The sequence below is a fragment of the Octopus bimaculoides genome, chromosome 7 (assembly GCF_001194135.2).
Source record: "Octopus bimaculoides isolate UCB-OBI-ISO-001 chromosome 7, ASM119413v2, whole genome shotgun sequence".
Classification (NCBI taxonomy): domain Eukaryota; kingdom Metazoa; phylum Mollusca; class Cephalopoda; order Octopoda; family Octopodidae; genus Octopus; species Octopus bimaculoides.
In genome coordinates this window covers 74,855,048-74,870,461 of record NC_068987.1, presented here as the reverse complement: position 1 = coordinate 74,870,461, position 15,414 = coordinate 74,855,048, and the positions used below count along the sequence as shown (strand labels likewise).

The 15,414-nt window shown below is 35.5% G+C and overlaps 1 protein-coding gene across 5 annotated transcripts in view; it reads right to left on the bottom strand.

The window, feature by feature from the left end:
• Window positions 1-15,414, bottom strand: part of LOC106878152 (uncharacterized) — a 44,493-nt gene that overhangs the window by 15,587 nt on the left and 13,492 nt on the right. For 3 of the 5 annotated variants that reach the window (XR_008264636.1, XR_001410469.2, XM_014927286.2), the window contains exon 3: window positions 591-851. Coding sequence is in view for 2 of the 5 variants with exons in the window: in XM_014927286.2 (XP_014782772.1) it covers window positions 591-851 (261 nt within the window). In the remaining 3 variants the exon portion in view is untranslated. Of the gene's footprint in view, window positions 1-590; window positions 852-12,546; window positions 12,635-15,414 lie in introns of those variants that run through there. The other 2 variants (XM_014927288.2, XR_008264637.1) reach the window with 2 other exon arrangements.

Sequence of the window (15,414 nt, the reverse complement as noted above, 5' to 3'; positions counted from 1 at the left end):
TATACTGGTTTCAAATTTTGGCACAAGGGTAGCAATTTACGGGAGGGGGGTGCAGGTAAATCGATAGCATTGACCCCAGTACTCAGCTGGTACTCGTTTTATTGAACCTCAAAAGGATTTGAATAGCAAAGTTGACCTCGGCAAAATTTGAACTCCAAACGTAAAGATGGACGAAATGCTGCTGAGCATTTTGCCAGCATGCTAATATTTCTTATGTCTTTATTGCTCACAAGGGGCTAAACATAGAGGGGACAAACAAAGACAGACAAAGGGGTTAAGTCGATTACATCGACCGCAGTGCGTAACTGGTACTTAATTTATCGACCCCAAAAGGATGAAAACCAAAGTCGACCGCAGCGGAATTTGAACTCAGAACGTAGCAACAGACAAAATACCGCAAAGCATTTCGCCGAGCGTGCTAATGATTCTGCCAGCTTGTCGCCTTGTACTACTCACATGCACAGCCTATAGGTAATTTTCACACACATACATTCTCTCTCTCTTTCTCTCTAAAAACAGACCTCACTTAAAGGGATAGCACAAAAGAAAAAGAAGCATGTAGGCAGCAGCAGCATCTTCAGTTTACTTACCTGTGTCAGAAATCTGGCCAGATGATGTCCTTGTGATGTAGACATTTGGCTGTGTGGTGGAAGTTCTGTTTGTAAGGGAAGGATAGTCACCTGTTGGTGTAGTTGATGCATTTGATGCAGTAGCTGGTGAAGTAGTCGGTGTAGTAGTTGATGCAGTAGGTGATGCAGTTGGAATAGGAGTTGGTGCAGAAATTAATGCAGTAGTTAGCATTGGAGTTGTTGAAAGATTGTCGATTCTGATATTTTCATAAATGTTGAAATCTAAAACAAAAAAGTTATAATAAAATAAAATAGAAAGAATATTCAGGAAGCAAGTGAGTAGGGCAGAGTTCATTGAAGGCCTTTTAGGAAGATTAGTGTACATATGGTACACTATAGAGCAAACAATATTTTGGCACATTTTTCATAAAGGGAAAAAATATATATTCTATTCTGTTATTCTATTACAGGGGTGGGCAACCTTTTTGAGAGTGTGTGCCAAAAGTGGCAAAATCTCTGACACAAAATTCTTCCACGTGCCAAGTAAGTTTTTTTGAGAACATTTATGCAGGTGGCACGTAAGATACACCATTTTGAGCGTGGCTGTTGCCAGTACCACCTGACTGGCCTTCATGCCAGTGGTACGTAAAAGCACCCACTACACTCTCGGAGTGGTTGGCATTAGGAAGGGCATCCAGCGGTAGAAACTCTGCCAAATCAGATTGGAGCCTGGTGTAGCCATCTGGTTCGCCAGTCCTCAGTCAAATCGTCCAACCCATGCTAGCATGGAAAGTGGACGTTAAACGATGATGATATGCATATATCACCATCTTCATCATTGTCATTATCATCATTTGTTAGCATCATATTAGGCTACTTGATATCTCTTAAGAAAGTGTATGTTAAGAACTTTTTTAATAAATGATAATAAAAACACCACAGAGCAGTAAAACACTATATAATGATGGGAAATGTATTTATTCACCTTCAAAGTTACATCAAAACAACAATGAACCTTTGCTACTTTCAAAAGAAAACATCAGATAAAATATCAGTCCAGCAGAAAAGTTGCAGATAACCTTTGCCACTTTCAAAAGAAAATATCAGTCAGATGAAATACCAGTTTGACAGAACACTTGCTGACTGCTTTCAATATACATGTATGTACAATATTATCAGTGGGACTTCTGATGCTGCATCACTGATAACAGAGATTTTGTATCAGGTTTATACTTTGTAACCTTCAGATATGCATGCACTACTAGTTTCATCCGTCAGGTTACTTCTAGTACAAGACTTAACAAAGTTCATCACTGAGAACAAGGATTCACAGGTATATGTTGATGAAAACATAGATATTAGTGCTGTTGCACAGTTTTTTAAACTGGAAAAATTTTCTGGAATGTCATTCCAAGTCCATAATAATTTGTTTTCCACACTCCTCTCTGGTACTCCAGTCTCTAATCACTTTCTAAAAAATATTTTCTAAGTCAATTCTAAGGTCAATAAACTTTTGCTTCCAAATTGAACTACTTTGAAATTCAATCAACTGCATTTCAATATCAACCATGTCTATCCATGAAAACATTTGTAAGTTTAGTTCCTCCAGTTTGATAATGTTTGGAAACTTCATGAATTTTGCTATCTCTTCCAGTTCCCTGAATTTAGCAAACCTTGTAAAAAAACTGCTCAACAGTTGACTTGTTAATGTTTACAAACAGTTTTTGAAGACATTGGTGCTCTGTTCTGTCATCTTTTGAGAGATCATTGATGTACCTCTTTAGGTTTGGGAAGTATCTAAATCTCCCATTGTCCACATCCTTCTTAGAAACTTCTAGTTTCATTTCAAAAGCCTTTATGTAACTAAACATAACATCAAGTGTCATACCAGAGCCCTGTAATTTAACATTCAAGTCAATCAAATGGTCATAAAAATCTGCAAAAAACATCAGTTTACAAACCCACATGATGTCAGACAATTCTTGATAAGAAACATGTTGGTTAAGCATTCAATAAATCTTTTCAGAACCAAACCTCGGCTAAGCCATCGACCATTGTTGTACATTTTCAATCCTCTATACACAGATTCTACCTCATTCTGCAAGAAAACGGCATAATGATGATGTCACTGCTGTAGCACACATCGAGAGAAATTCTGAATAAGTAGGTGAGGTGGTTGTCTTGTCAACGAATACCAGTTGCAGAGGCTGAAACCAAAATATTGGTTGGGTCTGGGAGGAGATCATTAAATAACGGTAGGCCTAATTTGTAATTTAAAATGTATCTGAGCAATAAAAAGTTGCTATATACTATTAAGAGAAAGAGGGAGAGAGGGTTTTGTGTGTTAGACACAAGTTATTGGAGTGCCATGTTTGGCATGCATGCCAGGGTGTTCCCACCCCAGTTCTATTACTTGTTTCAGTCATTTGTCTGTGGCCATTCTGGAGCACCGCCTCGAAGAGTTTTGATTCCAGGACTTTTTTTTAAGCTTAGTACTTATTCTATCGGCCTCATATGCTGAACTGCTAATTTATGGGGACGTAAATATACCAACACCAGTTGTCAAGTAGTGATGGAGGACAAACACAGACACAAATACACATATATAAATATAAATATATACATACATATATATATATCTACAATGGGCTTCTTCCAGTTTCCATCTACCAAATCCATTTAAAAGGCTTTGATCGAACTGAAGCAATAGTAGAAGACACAGGTCTAAGGTGCCACACAGTAGGATTGAACCCGAAACCATGTGGTTCAGAAGTAAGCTTCTTATCATACAGTCATGCTTGTACCTATGTATATATGTATATATTTAAGCTAATAAACAGATATAATTTAAACCAGTGTTTCTCAACTTTATTTTGGCCATGACCCCTTTTAATTCAACATGAAATTGTTATGGCACTCATGCTAATTTAAGTTTTTATCCCCAGTCTGTCCCTCAACTTAATGCATCTAGAGAAGTAGAAAAAAAACATTAAAAGTTGTAGTCTTGAATCAAACATCCATTGGGATTCAAAGGAGAAACTTTAATGAATCCATTGGGATTCAAAGGAGAAACTTTAATGAAGTGGCCAGCCTGTTCTCCAGATTTGAATCCTATCAAGAACCCCTGGAGCATCGTCAAACATGAGATCTACCAGAATGGCAAGCAGTACACATCTAAGGAAACATTTTGGAAGGCAATACAAGACTCTGCTAAGGCAGTCCTACCCTCTACTATCAAAACACTGACTGAATCCACTAACAACCTCATTTGTGAGGTCATCAAACAAAATGTTCATACACCAAACACTAATCATAGAGTCAAAGCTTCTGTGAATATGTTATTTATGTATTTTGTTGTTCAATGGTACATTTGTGTTATATGAGTTATTTAAAATAATTGTTCTTGAAATAGTTGGTATTTCTATCCTTATAAGTGATCAAAACAGTGCATTCTTATACTAGGACTATTATTGCGGTACACCTGAAAAACAAGTATGCAAAATAATATGAAAACTAAGACAGCTACATACGATAAATTTTGTATACAAAGCAAAAATAGTGTACTGTACTATCATGCAAATTTTCTTCAAAATCCTTTGGGTAGTTATTTAGAAGGTCTAAAAAAATTATCATGGACTATTTTCTCGGTTCACAATAAATATTAAATCAATTGCAATACACATTCATCCAAAGGTTGATATTACTATGCAGCTTTATTCAAGATGTTACCCATATAACTGGGTGAAGTGAATTGATTTGATGAAAATAATACTTTAAGAAATATATTTTGAAGATCTAAAATTCTCCGTTCTTCTTTGCAATGTCTTGATTACACACTCTATATGCTACATGAAATCCAATGAAGAGAATTTAGAATTTACCTGTTGAGTGAAGTACAGTTTAATTGTTTATTTTAAATGACTCTGAATGTTCCTCATCATTCAATGTGTGAGTGTGTGTGTGTGTGTGCACATGCATGTTGCTTTCAAAGAATGGGTGTACCAGATGAACTACTATTTATAGTATAAATCATTGAAAATTGCAAAGACACATGTAGACGTAAAGTAGTTCTTTGGCAGCACCATTGACTAACTGAAGATGTCATCAGATATATGAAATCTTTACTAATCTTTGTTTTGTAATGAATAATCAGGAGCCAGTGGCTAATTATGTTAGCAATGAATTATATAATACTATTTAAGACAGTAATCTCCCTGCAGTTACAATCCAGTTATTGCATAATGACACAAGTGTTGTGATGTAGATCTGTGTGTGTGTGTGTGTGTGTGTGTGTGTGTGTGATGTTTTAAATCATTTGTAAGTATTTGAGTGTTTGCATATGGTGATGTAAATATACATGTATTTGGCAGTATAGATCTCATCCTCTCTCTCCCTCCCTTTCTCTCTCTCTCTCTCTCTCTCTCTCTCTCTCTCTCTCTCTCTCTCTCTTTCTCAAATACCAATGTATGCTTAATGTGTAAACAGACTAACAGACAAATGCACACACATAAATAGGTACATACCGTTAGTCCAATCAAAATATATTTTATTTCAAGGTCTCCAAATTCAAATTGACTGGGGCTTGATTAGATAGTGGGGATTTGTGTATTAGTACATTAATTAGTGGAGAGGGATATTAACTCACCATGTAGTGGGGAGCTTGTGTGTTAATCTGTTGTAAAATGAGTGTGTTGGGTATCAATTCATTATATAGTGGGGTGTGTTCATTATATAATGGGAACACAATAAAATAATCATTAATCTCTTGATTATTGCGGGTGTTCAGGTGTTACATTCCAAAACCGCACCACGATAGGTGAAAATATGCGTAATAGAAACAGTACTGTACTATATATATGTTTTTTTATTATTTTATAAATGCAAAACAACACCACGGAGGAAACGATGTAAATAATAAACCATAATAGGTGAACCGCGACATGGTGATGGATTACTGTATATAATTAGGAACACTATTAAATTGTTATATATATGTATATAAGTGTATATGTTTGTGTATATATATATATATATATATATATATATCACACCAAATCTTTTACTCTACTCTCAGATATGATGACTGGACTTATATTGTAATATGAGATAAGAGATTAATAAGTAACATGCACATATATATATATAATATATATATATTAATATATAATATATATATATGTGTGTGTGTGTGTGTGTGTGTGTGTGTGTGTACGTGTACATTTATATATACATATATAAAGGTGTCTTTTATTTACCTGTAATCAGTCTTCCTTCATTCAATGTTAGATTTTAGTTATGTAATCCAGTCTAAACATAGTTGTCTGTATCTATTATATACCTTTTTTCACATATTCTTACTCATTACATGTGTGTGTGTGTGTGTGTGTGTGTGTGTGTGTGTGTGTGTGTGCGTGCGTACGTGCATGTATTCCTTTAGGTGAAATGTAGTGATGTTTAATTTAAACAAAATTACCACAATGAATTCCCCTCAAGATATATGATAAGTTTTATTCATACTATAAGCACAATTATACCTCACCCTATACATAGTACACACTGTTGCAAGAGATGTACCAATGAACTTGCTCTTTGAGTGGTTGTTTTGAACATTGGCTGAAGTGATGGTAGTGGTGGTGGTGGGGTGGCTATGATGGTAGTAGTGCTTTTTTTTCTGATAATAGTATCAGAAAAATTCTCTAGTAGTGACACAGCAGCAGGGAGTGGTATTTACTGTGATAGTAGTGCCATAGAAAATATTGCAATGGTAGGGAGTGGTATTTTCTCCAATGGCAGTGCAATAGGAAATGCTGTTGTTGTAGTACAGTATGGGTTTGTGCTTGCTTTGATTTCACTGTCACAGAAGGTTCTGACTTGATGATAAAAGCGAATGGGTTCAGTATGAAATGTCTAGCAGCACCATAGTAATTTTGATTTACCACAGACTGTACTTCAAGATACCACAGCAATTTGGGGTGGTACAAATAGAAATGTGTCAGCTCCAGCAATTGATTCTTAGAAGACAAGTATTGGTAATAAAAAAAAAGCCAAACTTGCTATCTTCAATTTGGTTACAGTGTCTATCCTCACTTGTAGTTGTGAATGTAGGGTAATGACTGAAAGAGTACAATTGCAAAAACAAGAAGCCAAAATAAGGTTCTTTCAAGGGACCTCTGGAATCATGTTATTTGATAGGATGCATAGCTCAAAGATCAGGGTGTCTCTTCAGATCAAGCTGCAACTTTTCAACATTGAGAGGTCACATCTCTAATACAATAGATATGTAATTAGAATATCACAAGAAAGAATCACAAGGCAGATTCTTCAAGCCAACCAACTGGCAGGAGTCCTAGAACAAGATGGCTGTATAATGTCCATAATCTCAGCTGGTCAGAATTTGCAATGAGAGTTGCTTCTGAAGGCACTTAACGGAGGAGGTGCCCAAGAATTCAACCCCACCAACTCTCCCAGGAAAAGCGGACAGAGAAGTTGGGTGGATGGACAAAGTGAATCTAGGACACAACAACTTACAGTGTCACAGGTGTATGTGGCTATATCACAGTAATTTGAATGACTAATGACAATGCTACAAATTACTGTAAATATAGATAGAAAATAATTAGGTCTCATTTGTTGTTTAAGGCATCCTTTGACCCTTTTGCATTCAGATTTCTCTGTCAAATGCAATACTTACTTATTCATATTGTTTTGAATTAATTATGCATTATTTTGTAGCTTCAAGATATTAATGATATGATTGTTTAGTTTTAGAATGACATTATAAGGTAGGTGTGAGAAACCAGGTTTGAACATAAAATATGTAGAATATTTGGGCCAGACGTGGCCGGTTTGAATGCTAATGGGTTAAGCTGCTTTATTGAACTATCTATTATCTTTTATTACCTCCACCTTAGCGAAGGTGAGGGTATTGTTTACAGTCATATTTGCTTGTTTGTTTGTCTGTGGACAAGATATCTCAAGAATCGCTGGATGGATTCAGATGAAACTTTCAGAGATGTTTGGCCTTGTGACTGGCATGAACTGATTAGATTTTGGGATCAATCATGTACTGTATAAAGATTCTGGATTATTTTTCCGTTTTTTTTTTTGCTTAATTTTTGAGAGTGGTTGGGTTCATTTTTAGTATTCTCGTTTGTGAGAACATAAGAAAAGCTTTAACTAAACACTGCAAGGTAATTAATCTAGAACTTACCACTCTGCATAGTGACACTGATGATGATGAAGATGATAATGATGGCAATCATGACAATAATAATAGTTTAAAATTTTGGAACAAGGCAAGTAATTTTGGGAGAGGTCATAAGCTGATTACAATGACCCCAGTGCTTAACTGATACTTATTTTATCAACACTGAAAGGATGAAAGACAAAGTCAAACTCGGTGGAAGGTGAACACAGAATGTAGAGACAGATGAAATGCTGCTAAGCATTCTAGTCCAGTGTGCAAATAATTCTGTCAGCTCACCACCTTGAACAATAATAATAAGAGCACTCTGAGAGCACAAACCTCTGTCAAGGCAACACTAACTTCCTCTCAACGATTAGCCAGAGATGATCTTTAAAATGAGAATATCTGAAATGAAATAAACTCGACTGCTCTCACAAACAAGAATACTAAAAATGAACCTGAAGATCGTTGCCAGTGCCACCATTTTGAGCGTGGCCGTTGCCAGTACCGCCTGACTGGCCTTCGTGCGGGTGACATGTAAAAGCACCCACTACACTCTCAGAGTGGTTGGCGTTACGAAGGGCATCCAGCTGTAGAAACTCTGCCAAATCAGATTGGAGCCTGGTGTTGCCATCCGGTTTCACCAGTCCTCAGTCAAACCGTCCAACCCATGCTAGCATGGAAAGCGGACGTTAAACGATGATGATGATGACCACTCAAAGATTAAGTAGAAAAAAAAAAAAAAGGAAAAATAATTCAGAATCCTTGTCCAGCAAGGATTAGATCCCAAAATTTAATCAGTTCGTGCCAGTCATGAGGCCAAACATCCCTGAAAGTTTCATGCAATTCCATCCAGTGGTTCTAGAGATATCTTGTCCACGGACAAACAAACCAACAAACATGATTGAAAAGTGCCTTCGCTAAGGTGAAGGTAATAACTTCTAACAGAAGCACAAGGTCAAAATTTGACAAAAGGGAAATAATCAATTGTATTGACTTGAGTTCTTGACTGGCATTTTTATGTAATCAACCCCAGAAAGATGAAAGGAAAATTGGCATCGTTCTGGAGTTTTTACATATTTAATTTAGGCATAAAGCCATAAATTTTAAGGAAGTGCACAAATCAATTTAGTTGATTCTAATATATGACTAATGACTAGTATTTATTTTAATGACCTTGGATGAATGGAAAGTAAAGTCAAACTTGACAGAGATAGGTCATATCTAAATACGTAAAGTCATTTTGTCTCTTATTCTATATAAACTGCTTTTATCCCTATCACCGTCGCCAATGTCTTTATATCCTCCTTTTCATGCTTGCATAGGTCTGATGAGTTTGTTGAAGCTGAGATTTTCTATGGTCGGATACCCTTCTTGTCACCAAATTTCGCCTATTTCCAAGGTAATATTAAACATGGCCAGACATGTTTTCACAGAAGACTGGATATGAATGACACTAGTTTTATGATGGTTACACTCATTTACAACTATTGCATGATGTCAAGACATAGAAACGTAAACATATGCAGACATATGTATGCACACACACACACACACACACACACATGCATACATTTGATAACCTACTTTCAGTTTCTGTCTGCAGAATTCACTTACAAGGCTTTGATTGGACTGGTATTATAGCAGAAGACACTTGCTCAAGAAGCCACACAGTGCAACTTAGACCCAAACCATGTGGTTGAAAATAACCACAAGGTCCACTCCAGTATGGTGGCTTGAGTGCCTTAACCCTTTATCATTCAGATTAGTTTGTCAAATGTAATGCTTATTCATTCACATTGTTTTGAAATAATTATGCATTATCTTGTAGCTTTAAGATTTTGATTATGTGATTGTTTATTTTTATAATGACATTGTAGGGTAGGTGTAAGAGGCTGAATCTTGCTAGTCTAAAATTGGCGAAAAGTGAAATGCTTTAAAGGAGTAGAGTTAAATAAACTCCAGTACTTGGTTTTAGACCAAATGATGGATTAAATCTAATACACAGGTAGACCACAGTGGGATTTGAACTCAGAATGTAAAGAACTGGAATGAATACCCCAAAACATCCTGTCCAAGGCTCTAATAATTATATCTGTTTTAGACAGGTACTATATTTATTGAACCTGAAAGGATGAAAAGGAAAATTCACCTTGAGAAAGATTTGAACTGCAAGAAGTCACAATAGATACAAAAAGGTATTGTGTTTGATGATCTGATAAGTGTGTGTGTGTGTGTGTGTGTGTGTGTGTGTGTGTGTGCAAATTGACTAGAATAAATCATGTGATGAAGAAAGAATGAAGAAAATGAGAGAAAGCGAATCTGTAATAAGATGGAGAAGGAATAAAGAGAAAAACTGGAAAAAAGCAGGAATCAGAAGAAGGGAAAGGGTTAAAAGGTAGAAGAAGAAGTCCTTACAATAAACCAACAACAGCACCATGAGCCACTACAAAGTTGCTAGACTTGATTAAATAATCTTCACATCATCACGCAATACTGTATTTATCAATGAAGGATAGATTTGATAATGTAATCCTACAAGTAAAGAGAAGAAAGGATGGTGATGACTGGGGCATTTTTGACTATAGGTCTGCTCCGTCAGAACAGACTCGAGGTAAAACATCAACATCAAAGTTACAACAGTAGGACTGAGGAGTAAAGATCCTTTGTCAGGGGAGTTTTACTGATCAATGGTTGAGTTTATATTTATTAAGTAGTTTAGGGTGATGTCAATGGTACTAGAAAGCTATAGTAGAGAGAAAAGTCAAGATTATACTGTGAAACGTGTTGGGTAGACTGAGCACAGATGAGTTGAGATACAAAGAAAGGCATTAAAGAAATCAGCTACAGCATGCTAGAAACAAAGCTGTGCTGATGATGCATATGAAGGACGATGTTTGGATCAGAGAAGTTAAGTGATCCATAGAGAATGAATACATGGAAGAATAAGAATGCAAAAGATATTGGAAGATATGGTGAAGGCTGATCTTAAGATGCTGGCTCTCATGAAATGACCTGGGACTGTATCGAGTGGTGAAAGAACAAGATGAAGTAGACCTGTCTAACCCATGCCAACATGGAAAAGCAAATATGACGATGATGATGATTTAGGCTTTGTAGAGTATTCACAGCTGTTTGGAGCTCAAGAGAAACCCAAGTCCTTTTTATACTTAGATGCTTTAAATTAAGGTCCCAAATATTTCTAGGTTCACATTATTGTTTGCCGCAGATTAGTCCTGACCCAGCCAATCTATTATCAAAGATGTTCCAGTCATGACCATCTAGTCTATTTTTTTTTTCCAGACAATATATTTAGGACAACATTATCCAATATTCATTCCTCCCTTTGCTTTAAGACAAGAAAGTATAATTTGTAAGAAATTTAGCTGATACTTTTAGCAGTTAATGTTGCTATGTAGGGGCTTCTTCATTTGGCGAGTCCTAGTGAAAACGAGTGGTATGAAGTTGAAGGTTACAGATAGAAAATGATGGGGGAATGAACAATTATAAGGTTCTGCTACTTTGAAATAAATAACATTTACAATCTGGTGTTGTCGAACAATATAAAATTGACAGACATGCATCAGAAACAAGGTGAAGGACTTCAATGATAAAGATTTGATCACTAACTCACAAGCACAATACCCCTCTCTGCCTCCTCTATCACTACTGCAATGGATTCTACTCTCACCCCTGAACTAGCTAGCTGCATACCCTCTCTACCCATCCACACTGTTATTCCTCTTTTGGTCATCCTTACAATGTCTTACCTTCTGGATCTTTTTCATCCAACCCTTCTACCTCAGAACTGCATCCCCTTTGAAATTCCTGCTTCTCCCACTTAATTTTCTTTTCTAGGTTATAGTCAACTTGAACATCAAGTATCTCAATCTCACCAGTCAGCAAAAACCTTAGAAGGTGACAGGCATATCTTCTCCCATTGCTGTTGTATTTAATAAAGAAAGAAGGTGGGGGCAGTGGGGTTAGTTGGAATAACTGAATGTGAGACAAGAAAAATATTGAGGTAAACTGTGGAACTTTGGAAGATGCCAAAGTTTAAGGAGTAGAAATTGAGAGATTCAAGAAAAAAGAATGTATAATTACAACATGACCACAGGGGACATTTGGGATCATCCATGTATGAGTTCTAGGTGTGACATATAGGAAAAGAATTCAACCAAGAAGTTTGTATATCACATTTCCTTAAAAACCTTTACCAATATCAAGTGCAACAGTCTTGGTTCAATGTCAAGTCCATTTTGTGAGAGCCAGGTCACGCAGAGACATTGGCCTTTGGAAGATATAGTTGTTGCTCACTAAGGAGCAGAAAATCAGTGTTGTTAAGAGACACTCTTCAATGACAGTTTTCTTTTTCAGCTTTAGAAACATTGAAAGGAGGGAAATGAAGTGAATGTTAGTGCTGAGAAGAGCAAAGAGGGATGAAGGATGGAGTTATATATTTCTATATTTTCAAATAGATGGTTCTGGATGAGAGAGGCAGAGAGAGATCTAGATGGCATGGTTTAAAATTTAAATAGGAGCATGTGCTAGTTCAAAATCACACAGAGTTTGACAGTAAAGGTGTGGGATGCCTTCGGGTTTGTGGATATAGTAAGTGTTGGAAGTGGAACATATTTTAGATATAACAACAGGAGATTGTGGAAAGAAGAGCTTTCATATGCGCTAAAAAGGTAAGTTGAAAGGATTTGGAGGAGTGAGAATAGAACTGGGATGCAAAGCAGACAGGGGGAAAATGCAATAAAAGGCATTAGGCTATGACCGAAGTAATACTTTGTTAGAAGTTAGACTGTAACAACAGGACAGCAAGTGTAGTAGTAGATGCCTATAGAGTTTGTTGACATTTTGTTGACAGATAGAACTGGAAAGAGAGAAAGGAAAGAGAAATGAGATACTTGAGCAGTAACAAGATTAAAGATATAAAGAAGACACAAGAAAGTTAGTAAAATTTCATATAATGATAAGATTCATACAATCATAAAATTTCTTAAATCATGATTTCTCCCAGTATTAAGATTTCTCTCAATCATAAGATTTTTACCAAATGTAAGATTCCAGACAAGTCATATGACTTTATACATCATAAAACTTCATGCAGACAATATGATTTCATGTAATTCTAAGCAAACGTAATATTGACTCTATACAGTCATAAAATATCTTCCACTAATAACATTTGCCCAATCATAAGAATTCATATAAATCATGTAAATTCATGCAAAGTTTCCATGTAGTCATAAAATTTCATGCAGCCATAAAATTTCATACAAATCATGAAATGTTACACAAATCATAGGATTTCATGCAGTTATAAGATTTCATACAAATCATGAAGCATCATGCAGATCATAATAATTTATACAACCATAAGATTTCATGCAAACATAGGATTTTATAGCTTCATATGATTTCATGCAATTATAAAGTAATTTTGGTATTGTAAAATAATCTTTGAAGGAGCAGACACTAATATGAAGTGATCTACAAATTTCAATCTGTGGAATAATACTGCAGTCATCAGGTGGCTCTATTGAAAACAAAACCAAATGCAAATTTATCCAATTTGATGTTGATAAATATTCTTCTAAAAGTCATCAATTTTCTACAAGAATGAACTACCCCTTGGTCCAAGAATCAAACTCACAACCTTATAATTATGGACCCAATCCCCAATCCAATCCATTAGGCCACATGCCTTCACACCTAAGTATGTTATTATTAAAATGCATTTCCACTAATTTTCTAACAAAGTGACAAACTCCTTTTGTTGATGCTTAGAATGTGTGAAGTGTACACACGCGAGTATGGGTGTGAGAAAAAGAGAGATTGAGAGAAAGAGACAGTAAAACAGTGAAGTATTTAATTGTTCTTAGTAGTCAGAGTCAGTTCAGAGGTGAAGGTATTTATGAATTATTGCTTCAGGGACTTGTTGCAAATAATAGCTATTTAACAGACAATAACTGTATCACATAGTGTTAGAGTCACTGTGAACAAATATTTAACAGTTGAGCAAATATTTTCAGGATCAATTGTTCTAGACTACAGGAGCATGATACCAGCTTAGGTCTTCCATACTTTTAATGGAGTTCACTCTATTGCAAGTATTCAGACCAGAACCCTGCTTCCTTCCTTTCCCCCATTGTTAGGTTTGGTCCCAGATCAGCCCTGCATGAACAAAGGTATTCCAGTGGTGATTGTATCATCTTTTATGATAAGTTTATCTACAGCAACATTATCCAATATATATAGTTCCTTCTTTAAGATGGTAGGGTGTGATCTGAGATGCTCTTTCTAATAGGTCAAGCAAGTGCTTAGAAGTTCCCTAATTTGTTTGACCCTGTCCACGTTTTCCCTACTGATTCAAACTTGGAAATGTTCAGTCCAAGCATTGAGCACATGGTTGTCACCAATCAGCAAAAGCCTGCCTGTAAAGTTCATAGACTTCCTCCTCCAAACTATATTATAAATAAAAATGTATAAATTCTAGTATCTTGTAGAGATTCTGATTCAAGTATCAAAGTTTCTATTGACACATTGTATGTGTCCCACTTGAAATGTGCTTGAGGGTTCTGTTTGTACACTGCTGGACTGAAATGTTATTTTCATCATGCACAATGATAGTTAAAATGTTGAATAAATCACAACATAAAAATGAGGTTAATAGTCTGATGAATCATTACTATTCTAGATATATAGTGTTTTTTTTTTATCTGCAGGGATGGAAAGTGAAGACAGTAATTATATTTGAACAAATCTGAATAGTTTAATTCTTGGTTCCAGATGTTGTTCAATGAAATAAAGGAATATTGATTTCTCATATGAGCATAAGTCACAAATCTCAGGTCAAGAGAAGAGAAGGGTATAGTCAATTAAATCAACCCCAGGACCTGATTGTTCCTTGTTTTACCAACTCAAATAAGAATAAAAGAAAAAGATAACTGCAGCAAAATGTAAAAAGTTGGAACTAAATATAGCATGGGATTCTGTCAGCCACATTACTGATTCTGCCAATCCAATGTCTCAATAATTTTTTTAGTGAAATATTTTTATCATCAGCATCATTGTCTAATATCTACTTTTCCATGCTTGCACGGGTCAGATGGAATTTATTAAGGCGGATTTTCTATAGCCAGTTGTCCTTCCTGTCACCAATCCTCAACTATTTCCAAACAAGGTAATATTTCCTCATGGCCACACACGTTTTTCAAAGAAGACTTCATAGAAACAAACAATATCACTTCTATGATGGTGATGTTCATTTACAATCATCACATGATGTCAAGATAGGGGCATGCATGCATACATACATACATAAATAAATATATATATAGTTTTAGGGAAAATAACCAAGTTTCAAGAACTCATCGATGAAAATCCACTATCACATATAGAAAAATTAACAATTAAAAATTAAAAGCAATTATTTTAACGTAGTATTTTCGCACGACCTCTTGCTTAAAACGCTATAGCTATTAGATAACGTCTTAGTTTCAGTTTGAATTACGGAGAAATATGGATAAGTACTGTTTTTACTTTGCTAAAGATTTTCTACTATTTGAAAATAATATGTATTCTTGTTTTTTATATTATTCATTTGGTTCTTTATAGATTATGTTTAATAGATAACTTATTTAACACTAA